The 18,702-nt window shown below is 53.4% G+C and overlaps 1 protein-coding gene across 3 annotated transcripts in view; it reads left to right on the forward strand.

Annotated features, from left to right (window-relative positions):
• Positions 1-12,591, forward strand: part of ARHGEF10L (Rho guanine nucleotide exchange factor 10 like) — a 144,190-nt gene extending 131,599 nt beyond the window's left edge. For all 3 annotated transcript variants that reach the window (XM_063104614.1, XM_063104612.1, XM_063104613.1), the window contains 3 exons: positions 2,468-2,642; positions 10,128-10,250; positions 11,529-12,591. In XM_063104614.1, coding sequence (XP_062960684.1) covers positions 2,468-2,642; positions 10,128-10,250; positions 11,529-12,067 — 837 coding nt within the window. In that variant the 3' untranslated portion in view covers positions 12,068-12,591. The remainder of the gene's footprint in view (positions 1-2,467; positions 2,643-10,127; positions 10,251-11,528) is intronic.
• Positions 12,592-18,702: the final 6,111 nt, after the last annotated feature.

Genomic DNA, 18,702 nt, shown 5'->3' on the forward strand with positions numbered 1-18,702 from the left:
AGGGCAGGGTTAGAGCGACTCATAGGGTAAAATAAACCAAGACGTGTTACTCTCTCTGAACTTGCAAAGCCCACACCAGGCCTTCTGGGCCAGCCCAGGAATCCAGCCTCCTGCCACACAGTCACTAGACTGTACTTCTTTAGAAGTAAACCCTCTAGTCACTTGCCAGCTTGCCCGCTCCAACAAGTAAATACAATCTAAACTTTTCACCCTGGACTTCCCTGCCCACTGCTCCCACCTCTGTCTTACCCTGTCTGTTCCTTATTTCTGCCTCAGGGCCTTTGCATTTGCTGGAATGCTCTCCCCTCTCCTCCCAATCATCCCTGGCCTGTTTTCTTCACATTATTTACATTTCAAGCTAAATTCCACTCCCCCTCAAGGGGTCTTTGCTGACCATCCAGTCTTAATGGCTTTTGATATTTTTTCTGTGCAGTGGTTATCACTATTTGAAGTAATCCTTATTTGTTTTAATTGTGTCCTTTGCTGGGAACGTTTGCTCCATGAGAGAGGGCCCCATGGCCATCTTGTCCATCACTATATTTCCAATGCTTAGACCCATGCCAGGCACCTAGTAGGGACGACCTCCACTTACGAATGGGGGAGCTGAGACCCAGGCTTGTGAAGCTGTTGAGGAAATGAAATTTAATAGCAGGTCTGATTCCAAATCAATGTTCCATCCAACATCTTCCAGCAGTCTTGGGCTTCTACCCAAGACATACTCTTAACAGAAAACATGGAAAAACCAGAAAACTGGAAAAGAGTAGAATCACCAGGTACTGCCCCTGGAATAATCCTCAGTGTGCTGGTTTCTCGTCCCCTGACCCTCTTCCTTCCCTGATTTTGGATGTGACTTTTTTTTTTTTTTGCGCTTACTATAGCATTCACATTTTTCTGCGTTCATTATATAGTGTCTGTAAATATGATTTTCAATGGACATAGGACATACACCAGAGTACCTGACTGACCCAGTGGTTGGGCATTTAGGTTGTCTCTAGGTTGGTGTGCTCAAGTTTGTCTGTATCTGAGTAACAACGTAGTTTCATAGGTGGGATTCAACTGTCCATCCATTTGCTCTTTGACCAAATTTTACTGTGCACTGGGCCTGCAGCCATGCAGGGAGGATGCTGAAGGGCTTGGGCCTCAGCGCCTGTCCTTGGAGCTCATGGTCCAGTGTGGGAGGAAGCTGAGTAGAGCCACAAAGTGGTGTAGGTGTCCCCAGGCTAGAGAGAGGGATGTGGCATTCAGAAAGAAGTGGCCAGTCCATGGGTGGTTGGGACAAGCTTCATGGAATAGGGATGCCAGCCTGAAGTGGAGTCTTCAGATACTGAACAATGACAGCGGGTGATGCATGTTGTGGACAGGTCATCTCAAGGGCACAGGCTGCGTCGTGTGTCCTAATGTCCATCAGGCGCAGGCATTGGTTGGTCTGGAGTGCAGGGAGCCTGCCCAGAAGGGCAGGAGTAGGGGCAGAGCTGGGTCCCGGAATGCCACGTGGAGGAACTTGGACTTTCCCCTGCAGTGGATGGGAAGCCTGACTCTTTATGTCTTTTCTTAAAAAAAAAAAAAAAAAAAGGGAGGTTTTTTTTTTGGTATTAAGATTAAAATTATATACACAACGGTAAGGGAAAAAAAAAAAAAAAAATCAAACAGCATGGAATGGTTTAACCCAAAAGGTCTTTCCCCTTCCCCAACCCAGTCCTGCTTCCTGAAAGAAAATGCTTTTCACCTGTTCTGTCTTTAATCCACCTGTCCCCTTCCCCGTGACTCTAATGTGTTGACTCTGCCGCTTCCTGATTTGTCAGTTTGTGGACATTCTGTTGACTCCCTGCTGTGGAAGATGAGGGTTTGGCTCATGCTCCCCACCTCCCTCCCTCAGTAGGTCTGTGGTTGTCCTTTTCACTTTAAGTAGTATACATATTTCTTTCTTTCTTTTTTTTTTTAAATCGAAGCATAATTGATTATACATATTTTGGGGTACAGTGTTGACTATCATTATTTGTGTACCATATGTGGTGCTCAAATCAATAGTATTAGCACGTTCATCATTACACATCGTAAGTAGTATGCTAGAAACTGCTGTTTGCTCCTCTGCTGACTTTTGGCTCCATCTTTCCTTCTGCAAGCTGAGGATCCACAAGGATTCGCAGCATAGTGCCAGGGCCTGGTCCTGTGAGAGTGAGTGTGTGTGTGTGTCTTTTCCTGCTGCTCATTCAAGTGTATTGCGTTGGTGGCTCGGAGTTAAAGTATTTACACCACGGTAACCGGCAGACACTGCACACTGGGATTTCCTCCCCTGCTGTACTTCTAAGGTTTCCCTCCAGCCTTGATTCTGGTTCAGGCAGAGGCTGGGTTAGCTTGTGCTCTTGAAGAACATGAAACTGGCTGATCCAGGGAGTAGTGCAGCTTGTCAGGAGGCTTGGCTGGCGTGCCCCGGCCCAGTACTGACACCCCTCCCTCTGTGCTGCAGCAAAGCTTCGAGGCGCACCAGGATGAGGCTGTGAGCGTGACGCACATGGTGAAGGCGGGCAGCGGCGTCTGGATGGCCTTTTCTGCCGGCTCCTCCATCCGCCTCTTCCACACTGAGACCTTGGAGCATCTGCAGGAGATCAACATTGCCACCAGGACCACCTTCCTCCTGCCAGGTGAGGCACCCTGGGGTCGAGGCTGGGGCAAAGGGAGGGAACCAGTGTTCCTGGAGCCCCTTCCAGGGCCAGGTGGTGGTACGACCTGGGCAGCTCATCCCATTGATCCTTGTAGTGGCCTCAGTCAGCCTTGAAAACTGAGGCTCCAAGAGTGGGGCCACTCCGCAGGGAGCACCCAGGCCTGTCATTCCTGAAGCCCCTCTTCCTGTGCCTGGGGGCTCCCTGCCACCATATCCCTGCAGCCTGGGGCTTTTAGGAGTGGGCTCCAAGCCTGGCAGACTCCCGAGTCAGGCAGCGGCTAGAAAATGGCTAACCCGAGCAGGATCCCAGGCCTGTCCACTGTCCCATGCCTCAGGTTGACCCCAAACCCAATTCTGCCTCAAATCCCCTTCAAAATGAGGTGAAGGGAGAGAGAAGGCCACCCAAGGGTCTCTTTTGTTAGAGGTTTTACTAAACAAGGCAAACGTTCCTGTCAGTCTGTGGGTCAGTGGGTTTGGGGCAGAGGGACGTCGGGGGTCTGCTGGCATCCGCTTGGGGCTGCTGCTTCCTCCTGCACAGCTGTTTATGAGACGAGGTGGAGAGGAATGAAGGGTGGAGGTGAGCGTCCACCTACCCCCGCCCCTGCCCCATCCCTGCCCCAGGCCCCTGGACCTGGCTCCCATCTGCTGCCCAGGACGTGGGGGCTTTGCTGGGAGGGGGCCAGGGTGGACACGGGCCTCAGGGTGCATCCTCTGCCCCGGGTCAGCCTGCGGCAGCTTATCTTGCCTCCCTCCTCGGCTCACCTTCCACCAGACAGTCCCATCTGAGCACCTGAGGCAGGGCTGGGCTCAGCAGCTGGAATTGCTGAAGGGCCCTGGGGCCAGGGAAATAGAGCTGGCCTGGAAGGCAGGGGTCTGGAGCTAGTTGTCATGAGGACCTGGCAGGTGGGACTTGGCAGAGGCAGGGAGCGGCCGTATGCTGAGCTGGGACTGATCTTCCTACTTATGAGGCTGTGCCAAGGGCAGGCACATCAGCCAGCATCCCAGAGACCTGGTCCCTTACTACAGCTTGGGAACCCAGAGATCACCCCGGCCCCTGCTTCCTCCTGGCCAGTCGCAACTGTCCTTGAGTGTGAACTGGTAACATGGCGGTGGTGGGGGGGGGGTGCGGCGGGGAGGAGTTAGTGAACCAGGTCCCCAGTGTTTTATGTACAGAATCTCATGTCACTGTAACCCTGTAAGGTGGGGATTACCCCATGTTACAGATGCAGAAACAGATCTGTTCAGCAGGGTGAGGTTCCTGTCCATGGTCCTGCAGTCAGCCAGCGGTGGGACCCCAAGTCATGTAGCTTGGACTCACTTCAGAGTCCCTCTGTGTGTTATGGGAAAGAGGGTGGCCTCAGAGTTGGTCCAAGTCCTGGCTCGGCCACTGTTTGGTTTCAGGCAAGTCCCTTCATTTCGTGAAACCCCTCATCTGTTCCTCTATGAGAGAGGATGTGGTTCCTGGCTTGGAGCCGTCGTGAGGCTAAATGCCACCAGGGCTGGGGAGGTGCCTGGCCAGGCCTGCAGGTGGTGGGTGTCAGTGTGAGGAAACCTTCTCCAGCACTCCAGGCTTGGTGAGACCATGTTGGGGTCTTGTCTTTTCTCTCTCTCTCTCTCTTTTTCTTTCTGAAGCTTTTGTTTCATTGTATTTCGCAGTATTTAGCCATTATACAAATTCAAATCATTTTGACTACAATACAGGTTCCTCCATATCACAAAAATATTTCCACATTTCTGCTGAGCGCTAAATTATTTCAAGTTAGTGGAAAAACAAAAAGGTGGATAATCATATGGACCTCTTTAATTTGGAATCTTGTCTTCTGGAGACGGAGAGAGGGAGGAAGAGCCCAGTTTATCAAGTGATCGGAGGCAGGATTTGTGCACAGACCCTGCTGTAGGCAGAAAGCAGCTCCCACCTGCACAGCACTGGCTTCCCTGTGTGTTTCAGGTGCATTTTCACGTCCATGGACTGACTTGTTCTCTGCAGCTACCCTTGAAAGAAGGAAGGGCATTTGTTATTATGACGATTATTTGAGAGCCAGGTAAAGTGAGGTCCTGGAGGTTAAATGATGGGCCTACCGTCACATTGCTTTTAAGGCCAGAGTCAGGACAGACCCACAGGCTCTAATCACAGCTCTCTCAAAGATTTACTGTGCAGTCTTAGATGGTCGCACCCCCATCCTGGGCCTCAGTTTCCCCATCTATACAACAATGGGCTGAGATTTGAGTCAGCTTGGCCATGCTGTGTAGGGTAGACCAGAGTCTGGAGTCAGAATTCCTGCTGGAATGCTGGCTCTGCTGCCCTCCAGCTCTGATCAGGAAAGAGTGGAGAACACTCCGATCCTCGGTCCCCACCTTACAAGGCAGGTGTGTGTATTACCTGAGATGGTACTAGGACAGCACCCCACAGTCCCTGGCTCAAGTAAGTCTCAGTCCGCGATGGTGATGTGATGGCGTCATTGTCTCTGTCATCATCATCATTAGGGCATCCACACCCGCCCCTCGTCACACTAGCTCCTGTCAGCCATGTGTCTCCTACGGGGGCTCCTTGCCCACCCTTCCAGCCCTTCCTGCCATATCAGCTACATCAGTGACCTCTCTGCATGCCACTGCTCCCTGGGGCTGCTCTCTGGACAGGTCTGGGTGTAGGCTGAGGTTCCAGGGGTTTCCCAAAGGTCCCCTCCTTGCCTCCAGGCCTGACCTTTCCTATCAGCAACACCAGGGAGCCCAGGGCCCTGCCAGGCCAAGTCCACATAGGATCCCTCAGGCCTGAGAGGGTTTCCTCAAGCTCCAAACCAAGCCAGAGCCAGCCCCAGCCAGAGTGGTGGGGACTGGAGGGTGCAGGGTGGTTTCAGATCCACCCCACGTCTCGCCTTCGCAGAAGAACAACAAAGCGTGATTCTTAAATTCTTTATTAGAGACGTTTTGAAAAGGCTTTTAAGTATTTTTTCTTCCCCCACACCACTAAATGAAATAATTACATAATTAGTAATAAATTTGTCCCTCCTCTAAGTGTGGATTTTTTTGTAGGGCATGTTAAAAATTTATCACGCTTCCTTCCCCTGACCTCTTTTTTCCTCTCGAGTACCCGACTGGTATTAATGCATTTTTTAACCTAAACTCCCTCCTCCTTTTAACTAGACAGGTCATTAATAAAATGTTCTCCGGGAGCCTGAGCTTTTTAAAGTTGTATATCTCCAGATAGATGGCTTGGGTAAGTTGAACACTGCTGCATTAAGTCTCTGTGATAAAATATTTATTCTCCATTAGAATTTTTTTTTCTTTCGGACTGTTTGTGAAGTGTCTTACTCTTTTCCTCGAGGTGGAGGGGGAGGATGTAGGGCCAGGAAAGAGGTCTGCTGATGAAGTCATTCCTCTATTCCGGCATCGCTTTTGGTTTCTCGCCGCCTTCCATTTGCCGAGTGTCGGACACCAGCGGGGCCCAGAGGATGTGGGGCAGCAGGAAACAGTCTCCCGCTGGTCTCAAGGCCCCAGGGAACTTGGAAAGGGAGGGGAGGCATGTGAAATGAAAAATTCACCACTGTTTCCTCTCTTGGCTTTATTATTTTTGTGCATTTATGACTCTGATGGAGCTGATCTTAAGACATTAGAGTCTAGGTCATTTTAATAATCATAAACATTATCCTAATAGCCTCCATCTATTGATTGGATACTATGGGCTCAGAGCTGTGCTCAACTGTGTGTGTCTATATATACTATTTCTTTTTTTCTTTTCTTTTCTTTTTTTCCGACCAGCAAGGGGATTGCAACCCTCGGCACGGTGTGGTCTGCACCGCGCTCAGCCAGTGAGCGCACCTGCCATCCCTATATAGGATCCGAACCAACAGCCTCAGCGTTCCCAGTGCCGCACTCTCCCGAGTGAGCCCCGGGGCCGACCCAATATATATACTATTTCTAATAAATTAAAACCAAGCAGGGGAGGTTTGTAATACTCATTGATCAATGAGAGAAAGAAAGAGACTTGTCTAAATTCACACAGCTCATAAGGGACATCAACACCATGTCCCTTTTCACTTTTCTACATCCATCCATCCATCCATCCATCCATCCATCCATCCATCCATTTGCTCATTTACTCACAGGTGCTCTCTGAGTGTCTACCGGGAGCCAGGGTACTGGGCTGGGAGTTGGAGGATCAGCCTTGAGCACACAGATAAGCTACTGCCTTCATGCAGCTTACGCATGGGAAGGTAGATAGTAAATAATCAAAGAGCAAAATAAGGTAATTACAGACCTTGACAGTGCCAAGGAGAGAAGACGGGGTGAGGAGAGGGAGCTGGCAGCCTGAGCCTCCTATGCTGGCTGATTCCAAGAGGGCAGGGAGAGCCCATTCCTGGACTGGAGGCCGTCATCATGGTTTTGAGCCTTCACTTTCTAAATTGGTGCAAGGGTGGGAAACAGTCCCAGCTTCCCCACCACCCAGATACCTATTGTGAAATAGCCCCTGTCGTCAAGTCACTAAGCCACTGATGGGCTTTGGGTGTTTTCAGTGTGGTTTGTATTTCCACACTGAAAACACTGTGAATGTGATTCTTTGAGTTTGCATCTTGTCTCCAGACTCACCTATCCCAGACCTGCCTGATAGCTCCCCGTGGATGTCTCCGTATGCACCTCTAACCCCACATCCAGTAGAGAGCTCTGGACTTCAACCTGCGCCTGCCCCGTCTCCATCTCCGGCAACGGCACTGCCATGCACCCGGCTGCTCAGTGTTGTCCGGATTCCTCTCCTTCTCTCTCCTACCACTCTAGTCTGTCAACAGGTCTGTCGTTCTGCATCAGAACGTATCTCGGACATGCTGGCTCCTTATCATCTTGCTGCCATTGCTGAGTCTCAGCCACTGCCGTCTCTGCTTGGCAGCTGTTAGAGCCCCTCGCTGGTCTCACTTTCCCCCGCCCCCGCAACTGCTGCTAGAACACTCCACTACAATTGGGTCACATCGCTCCCCTGCTTAGACCTTCTGGGAGCTTCTCATGGCAGTCAGGAAGAAAGGTCACTGTCCTTGCCCTGGCCCGCCACTCTTCCGACCTCCCCTCCAGTCATCTCAAGTTTGCCCCCTGTTCCCGAGCTGCAGTGGCATCAGTCTGCTCCACTGACTGGCTAAGCTCATTCTTGTCCCCGGGCCTTCACACGTGCTGTCTCCCAGGCGTTTGCTCAGGTCTTGGTGTGGCTCCCTCCTCCTTGTCATCCGGATCTCATAGCCTCATACCTGCATCCCCATCCTCCCGGGAAGCAGAGTGAGGCACGAAGCAACCTTGGGAGTCCTCCCACCCACTGTCTGCTCTGTTGCCTCATTTTAATCTTCTGCCTTGCATTTATGTTCCTTTTTCTGCTTTCATTTCCCGTTTCTCCTCTTAAGGTGCCATCTAATACAGTAGCCGTTATTAAAATTAAAGAAAATTAAAAATTCAGTCCCTCCGTCCCACTAGCTACACTCTAAGTGCTCAGTAGCCACATGTGGCTAATGGCTACCGAATTGCACAGCTCGCTAGAGCACATTTCCATCATTGCAGAATGTTCTAGAATGTTTGTTCCTCAAGAGCAGGGACTTTGTATGTGTGGTTCCAGCACCGAGTACGGAGTCTGGCACACAGTAGGATGTTCCTAGGTACCAAGTGGATAGATCAGTGATGTTAGTGCTGCGTGTACCCCAAGATGGTAACTCTCCTTTCGGGGTGATGGAGCTGCACCATTTTTCTCTGAGACGGCTCTGCAGAGGAAGCACATACACCCGCGGTATGCAGCTGAAGTTCTTTGTCAAGAGCAGAGGGGCAATAGGAGACTGGGCTGTATGTAGTTAGCAGCAGAGCTTAGCTGTACTCCTAACCCTGCTCTCACCAGGAGGGCCTCTTTGAACCTTACTATCCTCATCTGGAGAAGGGGGATATCATCTGTGTCTTAGGTACGTCTCAGTTGTTACAAGGCTTATGTCAGATCGCAGCAGGTATACGAGTGCTTTGCAAACTCCAAAACAATTTCTCGAAATGCGTTTTGCAGACCAGCAGCATCAGTGTCACCTGGAAACTTTCTAGAATGCGGCCCCTCCTCTGGGGCAATGCTCCTTGATCTGTGTGTTAAGCGCCCCTGGTGATGCTGATGCACAGCCAGGTTTGAGGACCACTGCCCTAAGCCTCATTTCAAATGCATTGTGGCACCGTTAGTGCTGTGATGCACAGTATAGATCTGAATTTCCTTTGTGGGGAGGATAAACCCCTTTAAGAGGGGCAGAAGGATTTGGGCCAGGAGACAAGCCCTTTGGAAAGGCAGGAGCCAGGTGAAGCCTATAGGAGCTCAGTGGGGCTGTCCACCCTGCTGTGCCACATGGGGGGCTCTGTCCCTGAGCTGGCGGCTGTACCCTGCACCTCTCAGTCCCTTGGAGGCCTCCACCCTCCTTCATCCACCCGAGCCTCTCCCTCGCACCATTCCCATGGATCAGAATTGCTAATGAGGACAAGGGTGATGATAGCAGATAGCACCTATCAGTGCCTGCCATGGGCCAGGCACTGGGTTAATTGCGTTCATTTGTTGACTCATTTAACTCTTGGGACAATGCTATGGAATATTGTCATTGTCCCCTCTTACAAGTGAGGGAACCATGGCACAGAGAGGTTTAGGACTGGCCCCGGGTCACGTAGCTAGGAAGTGGCAGGGCTGGGGTTTGAACCCAGCACCTGGCTCTGGAGCCCCGCTCTCGCCACTGTGCTGGGCAGCCCACCTGTGCATCCCACCTTCAAGGAGCACAAGGACCCCACTGCCCTCCCTGCCCGTCACAATTCTTGCCAATAGGAAGAGACAGCATGGGGTGGTGGGGGATGGGGATAGCCGAAAAACAATCAATCTGGACCAACATAAAAGACATGCTAATTCCCAGCCATGAGTTATCTGGTTTACTCTCGGGCCCGGTGCAGGGTGTGCTGTCCCCTTGCTGGAAGAAGTGCCATGTGGGCAATACGTCAAGCCTGAGCTGGAAACGGCACTGCAATGGAGGGGCCGAGACAGACTGCCAGCTCACACCACTTCCTGGGCCCGCCCCGAACCCCTCCATCTGTGCACCTCTCTGTGCCAATACCCGCTTCACCCTCACCAGTGGGAACTCTGTGCCTTCCCTGGCTTTCCTGGCTTCATGCCCCAGATGACCTGGCCACTGGGCAGCAGGAGGTCACCTGGGCCAGCACTGTGCCTATGGTGTTATCCTGTTGCATCATCACGGCCCCCCCACTTTACACAAGAGGAAACTAAGGCTGGGAGGGGGAGCTGGGGGGCCCAGGGGCCAGACCCCAGTGACATCAGCCCCCCAAGCCCCAGGTCTTAACAGTAACACTGTCCAGCTTCTTGCTTCTCCCAGGGGAGAAGCCTGGACTGTGCCACTCTCTCACCTGTGGTGGCACCCAGACCCACTGCTGTCCCCCAAGGAGGGTGCTGCTAACCTGGCCTCTCTGTCTGCAGGCCAGAAGCACTTGTGTGTCACCAGCCTCCTGATCTGCCAGGGTCTGCTCTGGGTGGGCACTGACCAGGGTGTCATCGTTCTGCTGCCTGTGCCTCGGCTGGAAGGTATCCCCAAGATCACAGGTGAGGTTCTGGGAGCTGGTTTTGGCAGGGCCTGGGGGATCAGCTGCAGATGGCCAGCAGTGCCCAGGGGTTTATGCTGTCTTCTGATATGGGGTGGGGTCCGGTCTCCAACTTCTCATCTCAGGTGGCACTGTGGCACAGTGGACTTCAATCATCCCAGCCCTATAGTCTCCTTCCTTCTTTCTGAGTCTCAGTTTCCTAATCTGGCAAATGGGCACAATAGTGCATGTTGGCCAGATGGTTTGAGGATTGGCTGAGATATCTGAGTAATGGCAGAGGCTCTGCTGGGCCCCTCTGCTCCCTTTCCACAGCAGTTTCAAACTGTCTAGCTCCAGAGATAGAAATAACTGAGGGCTTCAGGGGATGGGCTTGGCCCCCTCATGGGGTCCATGTGGAAATGTGTTTGCATAGATTAGAGGAAGGTCTGCTCTGACCTGGGACACTGGGGCCCAGGAGAATGGGGGTGAGGTCAGGGAGGACCCCTGACATTTGGACACCTAGAGCCCTGGGCCCCTCTCTGCCCATTCCCTAAGAGTGATGACAAAGTGTTGTCCTCCAGCTGCTGCCAGAGAGCAGGGCTGAGAGGAAGGGGCAGCCCTGGGGCAGGGGGTGGGGGGTAGCCCCACTCAGATCATGAGCCCCTCTGCTAGAGAAGAGTTTCTTCTAAATTCAGAGATTTCTTGTTTTCACGATTTCATCAATAGGGCATTCTGTTCATCCAAGGGGTGTATATTCTTATCCCCAGGCTGGGTCCCAGGATACAGGGTTGAATGGGGCAGGGACCCTGCCTTCAGAGACCTCCCGGTCTTGTGGGCACAGGTATCATCCAGGTGGTAGGTGCTGTGATATAGGGCATTCAGAGACAGGTGAGCAGCTCTCCATGGGTGAATTTAGGAGGGGTTCGCTGTGGAGGAGCTTGATCTGGGCCTGGAAGGATGAGTTGCAGGGTCAGGAAGGTGGGAGTCTTTCCAGGTGGAGGCAACAGCTTGGGCAAAGGCTTGGAGACAAGAGGACATTGTCGGGCAGGGAATTTTATACTGAGGTTCCCTCAAGTGTTGTAAGGTCACTCCTGTTCCACTCTCCGAAAGAGGGGAGCCCTGGAGCACGAGAGAGCCAGATCCATGGCCTTCTGGGGAGGTGCCAGCATAGATTGCAGTCACCAAAAACCAACCAAACAAAAAAACCCCGCCCAGAATGTTCTCCAGGAAAGATGCACGGGCACCTCTCTTAATGCGCTGGGCCTTTGGGCCCCCTTCTCCCTTGCTCCGTTTCCTGCAGGGAAAGGCATGGTCTCGCTCAATGGTCACTGTGGACCTGTGGCTTTCCTGGCTGTGGCTACCAGCATCTTGGCCCCAGACATCCTGAGGAGCGACCAGGAGGAGGCCGAGGGATCTCGGGCCGAGGAGGACAAGCCAGACGGGCAGGCTCATGAGCCGGCGCCCGTGCCCGACAGCCACGTGGGCCGGGAGCTGACCCGCAAGAAGGGCATCCTCCTGCAGTACCGCCTGCGCTCCACGGCCCACCTGCCGGGCCCGCTGCTGTCCATGCGGGAACCAGCACCAACTGATGGCTCCACCCTGGAGCACAGCGAGGAGGATGGCTCCATCTATGAGATGGCTGACGACCCCGACATCTGGGTGCGCAGCCGACCCTGTGCCCGCGACGCCCACCGCAAGGAGATTTGCTCCGTTGCCATTATCTCTGGCGGGCAGGGCTACCGCAACTTTGGCAACGCCCTGGGCAGCAGTGGGAGGCCGGCCCCATGCAGGGAGACGGACAGTACCCTCCTCATCTGGCAGGTGCCCTTGATGCTATAGCCCCCTCCACCCAGGGGACGCAGCTGCAGGCTCCATCCCAGGGTCTGAACCTTGGGTCGGGGCCCTTCCAGCACACCTGGGTCCTCCAGGGAGCGTTGGGTGGAATTGCCCTCCAGGGACCTACACAGGGCATGCAGAAAGACCTGGGTTCTCCAGTAACTACTTTGGCAGAGTAGAGGAAAACCTCTTCTTTTTAAAAAAACTTTTTTTCAGAGTGTTTTGGGGAGAGGTTTTAGGGTTTGGGGAGAGGGAAGACACATCTGGAGGAAAGTCTTCTTTTTAAAAGCAAAAAAACACAAAACCTCACAACTGCCTGGCAAGCCCCGTACCACTTGTCTGGGCCTGAGCAGGGCTCCGAGGTGGCCATGCGCCCCTTCTGGAAGGGCGTGTGCGTGCGAGTGTATGAGTGTGTGGCTGGCGTGTGAATATATATAAATACGTATATATTGTGTATATTATATGTGTATAAATCAAGTCTGTACATATTGGAGCTCTGGGAGATGCTGGAATAAAAGCCAAGAGTATGTCGGTACTTGGATGGAGGTGTTTTTTCTGCAAAATGACAGGGAAGAGTCAGAGAGCAGCTGTTGCTAGGCAGGGGCTGTTCGGGGACCAGCAGCCACTCTGCTGTCAGCAGGGAGGGTTCAGGCTGGGTACAGGGGGACAGCCTGCTGCAGGAATAGGCTCTAGAACTGTGCTGTCCAATACGGTCTCCATTAACCACACGTGGCTAGTTAATTTTCAAGTTACTTAAAATAAAATCAAATAAAAAACTCAATTTCTCAGTCACTTTCGCCACATTTCAGGTGTGGCTTGGCCCGCGGGGTGCTATTGGACAACACAGGCGTGGTCATCTTCATTGTTGCAGGAAGCTCTGTTCTGCTCGAGGAGGGGCCCTTGGGAGCTTCTTTGCTGAGTATTTTTTTTGAAGTAAAGCCTGGGTCCCAGCTCTGGAATGGTGTGGAGGCAGGAGGCCTTAGTGTCTAATGGCCAAAGCTAGGGAGGAAAGGGAGGCCGAGTGCTGCGCGGCTGGCTGGGTGCCATATGGAGGGTGGGACCATTGCTATGGGCAATAGAAGGTGGGAGGGGACTGCCCCTGGATCTGAGGGAAGATGGAGTGAATTCCAGAGGGGGCCTGTTGGCAGCGGGAGCAGACCCCAGGCTGCGGGGTGGGATTGGTGGGTGGGGCTGCCCGTAGCCCTGGCTTCCCTCTTCTGGTTCTTGAGCCACTTGCCAGGAAGAAACCTAAAACCCAAAGCCACCACCCAAAAGAGTAGTGTTTTCTCCATCTCCCCTCCCATCCACCTCTCTGGCACCTGTCTGCGTGTCTGTCTACCCACCACCCACCCACCCCTCCCTCTACCCACCCATCCATCCTCCTTCCACATTTAATGGCAGCATCACCAGGATGTGGAGATGGGAGGCAACCTCTCAACCAGACCCAGCTGGGCAGCTTGGCGAGAGCTTCTGTCTGAAGTTCTGGGAAGCCAGCAGGAAAGACACCAAGGAGTGGACATTCCAGCTGGGTCCTAACGTCCCGGTAAGTCCTCGCCCACTGGAGAAGTCATTTACTTACTCACACATGGCATCTCCCTGAGTTCTTGCTGTATGCCAGGCACTGTGCCAGTTGTAGGGCCAAGGAGGTAAGCAAGACTGGCCATCCCTGCCTGCAGGTGGTGCATGGACTAGTAGGAAGGCAAGCATACATACCAACCAGTGAGGGCTTGGGGAGGTGGAGGGTGCTGCAGAGGATGGGGAAGGAGGAAGCAGCCTGTGCAGAGGTGGAGGGTATACAGGGCTTGGCTTATTCCCGGGGGACAGGTGGTCCAGTGTGGGTCCCCAGGACAGGGAGAGAAGAAGCTGTGTCTGGAGGAAACAATGCCCCGAGGTTCTGGCTCCCACACTGACTGACTAGGGTTCAGATGTGACCCATCTTCTCTGGGCCTCAGTTTCCCATTGTGTATTGTGGGAGAGGAGGATTGTTTCTGAGTACAAATGGGATAGAGAGCCCTGCTTCCATTTTTATTGCTCAGGTTGATTATTGAATGCCCTGTCTTGTGGGTCTCCCAGTAGGTGCATTTATCCCATTAATGAAATGCCAGCCAAGACTTTTCCTGGGGCAGTGGCCAGTGAGTAGAGGCTGCTTAGGGTAAGGAGCAAGCCTGGACTGTAGGATCTCACAGGCCTGCATTCACGTCCAGCTCTACCAAAGCTCTGCTGTGGGGCTCCCAGTACATCTCTAAAATGGGGAAGATGATGCCTTGCAGAATTGCTGGGCCCATGCAAAGTTCCTGGAATGGCCCTCCAACGATAGCTTCACAACTGTTCCTTATATCGTTGTTCCAAACGATTTGAGGCGGACTGTTCTTATTAACACGTCTTCCCTTTTGTGCAAGGGTTGGTGCCTATGAGAGCTCTGCCGGTCTGTTAGATCCCAGACTTACAGATCGCTCAGCTGAGGGGGACCTGGGTGATCTAATGGGGCCCGTGAAATCCCGTCACTGAGAAAATGACTGACTTTGCTACTCTAGTGAAATTATCATATCAGTCAACAGCTCATCTCCTGTGCCTCTGACAACAGAGCAAGGGAGGAGTGGGGGTGTTGAAATGGCTCCTGGGACACGTGGAGGACGTGCCTTGCGTGTGCGAGGAGGCCTCGCCATAGATATTGATAAGAGCAGTAATAACCACAGTGCTCTGGGCGCCTTTGCTCATTTAATCTCTCTCTGCATAGCTGCTTTTGTTTGCCTCGTTTTGCAGGTGAGGGGTCCGAAGCTCAAGGAATTTAAGTAATTTGCCTAGGAAGCTTCAGGTTCTAAATTCAGGCCCAGGACTGAGGTCTGTCTGCCGCTAAAGACAGACTCTTCACCAGGCTACTCCACCTCCAAGAGCAAAACTTTGGAGACAAACAGACCAGAGTTCAACTCTGCTTTCCCTTCTTACTGGCTGTGTAACAGCAGGCAAGTGTCTTAACCTTTCTGTGCCTTGGTGTCTCAGGGGAGGTATAATACAATCCCTGCCATGGGAACTGAGTGTCACTCATTTAACATTTATTGAACACCTATTATGTGCCAGCACCCGGTTTCGGGTGGGCACTGGGTAGATTGTGGTAAACAAGGCAGATACTACACCCATCCTGTCCCCCATTCTACTGGCAGGAGCAGGAGGGAATGAACAGTAAATAAGACGGATGTGTCAGATGGTGTTTGTGCTCTGGAGAGAATAACAGAGAAGGGGGGATAGAAAGTGCTGGGGAGGGGGCTTGTGATGTTAAATAGGGTGGTTGGGAGGCCTCACTGAGGAGGTGGCATTGGAGCAAAGACCTGAAGGAGGAGCAGACATAGGGAGTAGAACATTCTGGATAGTGGGAACAGCAGGTGCAAAGTGCAGAGGCAGGAGTGCGGCTGCAGCAGAGGGAGTGGGGCGTGGGAGACCCAGATCATGGAGGGCCTTGGGCTTTCACTCCGTGGCATGGAGAGTCATTGGAGGGTTTTGAGCACAAGAGCGACACCATCTGTCTTATGTTTTCAAGCAATCACTTTTGCTGCTAAATCAAAAGTAAAACACGGAGGGTGGGGGTAGAAGTGTGGTGGCCAGGAGGCCAGATGCAGGTGACTGGGGCCAGGGCGGACATGGTGGACGTGGCCATGGGGAGCTCTGATGTCCTGGAGCCATGGGGGTTGCACATGGATGGACCAGGGAGAGAGAGAGGAGGCGAGGATGACCCCGAGGTGTCTGGCCTGGCAACTGGGAGGGTAGAGCTGTGAATTACTAGGGGTGTGTGACTGCAGGAGGGGCAGCTTTTCCATGGGAAGATCGGGAGCTGCTTTGGGACCTGTTAGGCTTGAGTGGCCATGGAGCACCGGAGTGGAGATGTAGGGAGGAGGACATGGACTGTATGCATCTGGAGCTCAGCAGAGAGGTCCAGGCTGGGACATGTGGACGTCTAAAGGCATGAGCCAGGGTGAGCTCTTCAAGGGAGCAGAGTGGACAGAGGGGATGTGAGGAGCTGAGCGCAGGGAAAGCCCACGTTAGGAGGTCTGGGGGTAGAGCAGGAAGCGCAGGGCACCGAGGAGGACTGGCCAGGATGACGGTGGAATGGCCAGAGCGCAGGACTCCCTGGAAGCTCAGGGACAGTGTTTGATGGGGGTGAATGGCCTTCTACATCAGATGCTGCTGAGAGAGTAAGACGAGGCCTGAGACTGACCTTGGATTTAGCCCCATGGAGGCCACCGGTGACCTTGGCAAGAGGCATTTGGGCAGAGTTGGGGGAAGCCTGACGAAGTGGAGGGTCTGGGAGGAGAGGTCTGAGCGCAGGGGTCCTGGGAGGTTCAGGGCCCTTACGAATATGACAGCCACAGAGGCCACAGCTCAGAGGGCTCAGAGTTTATCAGCCCATGTGCCTTCGTCCCCTTGCCCTTGCCCAAGAGAGAAATCACTCTTTCCTCGCCCCGATGAGCAGGCGGAGACTTTAGACAAGGCCGGTTATCAGGAGGCAGCTGTGGGCCAGACCTGTCGCCTGGCTGGAATTCTGTGGAGCTGCTGATTGAGAATCTCTGGCTGATGGCAGGTGGCCTTAACTCCCCCCATGGGTGACCCAGCCTGCCATCCCCCTCCTGGGGCTGGGTGACCACCATAGACCTCTGTTCCCCTCTCTGTTCTTTGGTCTGGGAAGGCCAAAGCCTTACACCCCTATCCCTCAGAGGTAGGTGGGTCATCCCCCCGGGAACCCCTAACGCTGGGCTGTGGACTCCAGAGGTTGGAGGGAGGCTGAGGCCAGCCTCACCCTGCATCCTGGCCGTCCCCAGCTTAGGAACCCCGCTGCCCTGTCAGGAGCAGCTGCTGCCTGTGGTGGGCAGAGGCTTGGCAGCCGCAGCTGGGGAGCACAGAAGTGGCCCTCTCTCTCTTTTCCAACAACTGATCTCACTTCAGTCTGAAGACCCCTTGGCAGAAAACGCTCATTCTTAATTAAAGGTGATGCAGTCATTTCTGGGGCAAAAGCCGTTTCTCTGGGACTAACACAGTCTATCTGGGTAAAATAACAGTCTTTTAGGCCCATCTTTTTCCCCTTCCTCTCTTCTGTCACCTGCCTGACATCTGAGCCCAGGGGACGCCAATAGGATGCAGTGGCTGTGGCAGGGGACCAGGGTTCTGCACAGTGGCAGTGGGGCTGGGGTGTCCATACACTCTGCTCTGGTCTCTTGCTGGTTTGGCCTTCCTTGCCTCTGGTCATCCTGCCACAGTGGTCTGTTCCATCCTTGAGTGTCAGGTTGGCATCACAAAGGCCACCCGTGGACCTCACCCCTCTGATCTCAGGGCACCTCACCTTCTGTACCCGACTCAGCCCAACCTCAGGTCTCTCCTGTGTCCACAGTGCTCTTGGCCTTGCCCCCTCCACCCCAGGACACTCAGACCTGTGTGTCCCTGCTGCTCTTCCACCCTGGTGGGCATGTTGGGGACACGGTGTCCTGCACATGGGCTCTTAGTTCCCTTCAACCTGACTTTCTCCTGGGCTTGTGAGGCCCCAGGTGTGGCACGGGGGATGACATTGACCTCCCCAGGAGCCCTGGTGTGTCCAGCCTCAGGCGGGTTCCCTGCTGTCCATTCTGTTTCTGACTTAAGGCAGGACTTCCTGCCTGGAGAAAGTGGCTTTGTGGCCTGGAGGCATCTCTACGATCAGGCAGCCCAGCTCTGCTCTTGCTTTGTAAGGGAAGTGGCGTGGTTTGGGTTCTCTCAGAAGCAGATCCTGAGACCAGGATTCTGATTCAAGTTGCCTATTGGGGAGGTAAGGCCAGGGAAGCCTGGTGGGCATGGGGTGGGGAAGGGAAGGCAGCCGGGGCAGGGTGCCAGGTGGGCACCTGGGGCTCAGCCCACCCAACTGTGGGGTGAGGAAGCCCGGGCACTTCTGCTCCAGCTCCCCCCAGCTGTGCCTCTGGTTGAGGCTGCTCCTGGAGGTAGTGGTTCCAGGCACTCTGGCTGCCTCCTTGTCACCCAGAGAGAGGACCTCAGGCCCAGAGTCTCTGGCACATCCGCCATATCCTGCCACAGTGAATGGGCTGTAGTTTTTATCATTTAAACTTTTTTCTTCCCCAACAAGGCCACACTTTCAAGGGGATGGTCTTGCTATGGTCACAAAACTGTCAGGTTTGGAACTCAATGCTGGTTGTTTGAGCTAGGTTATTTAAGGGGATACAACGAGCGCTGAGTTTCAAATTAGATATTTTTGTGACCATAGCAAGACTATCCTCAGTCAGCTCAGACTTCTGTAACAAGACACCACATACCGGGTGGCTTCATCAACAAACATTTATTTCTCGCAGTTCTGGAGGCTGGAAGTCCAAGATCAAGGAACTGGTAGATGCAGTGTCTGGTGAGGGCTGCTTCCCAGCGTACAGGTGGCCGCTGTCTTGGCTGTGTCCTCACATGGCAGAGAGAGTGCCCTCTGGTCTCTGTTCCTCTTCTTATAAAGGCACTGATCCCATCATGGAGGCTCCACCCTTGTGACCTAATCACCTCCCAAAGGCCCTCAGCTCCAACTGTTGTCGCAATGGGGTGAGGGCTTTATAATGGAATCTCGGTGGGTGGGGGTGGCACACATGCATTAAGCCCATAACACTCTCCCTATGCCCCCCACC

Source organism: Cynocephalus volans, chromosome 8, assembly GCF_027409185.1.
Source record: "Cynocephalus volans isolate mCynVol1 chromosome 8, mCynVol1.pri, whole genome shotgun sequence".
Taxonomy (NCBI): Eukaryota; Metazoa; Chordata; class Mammalia; order Dermoptera; family Cynocephalidae; genus Cynocephalus; species Cynocephalus volans.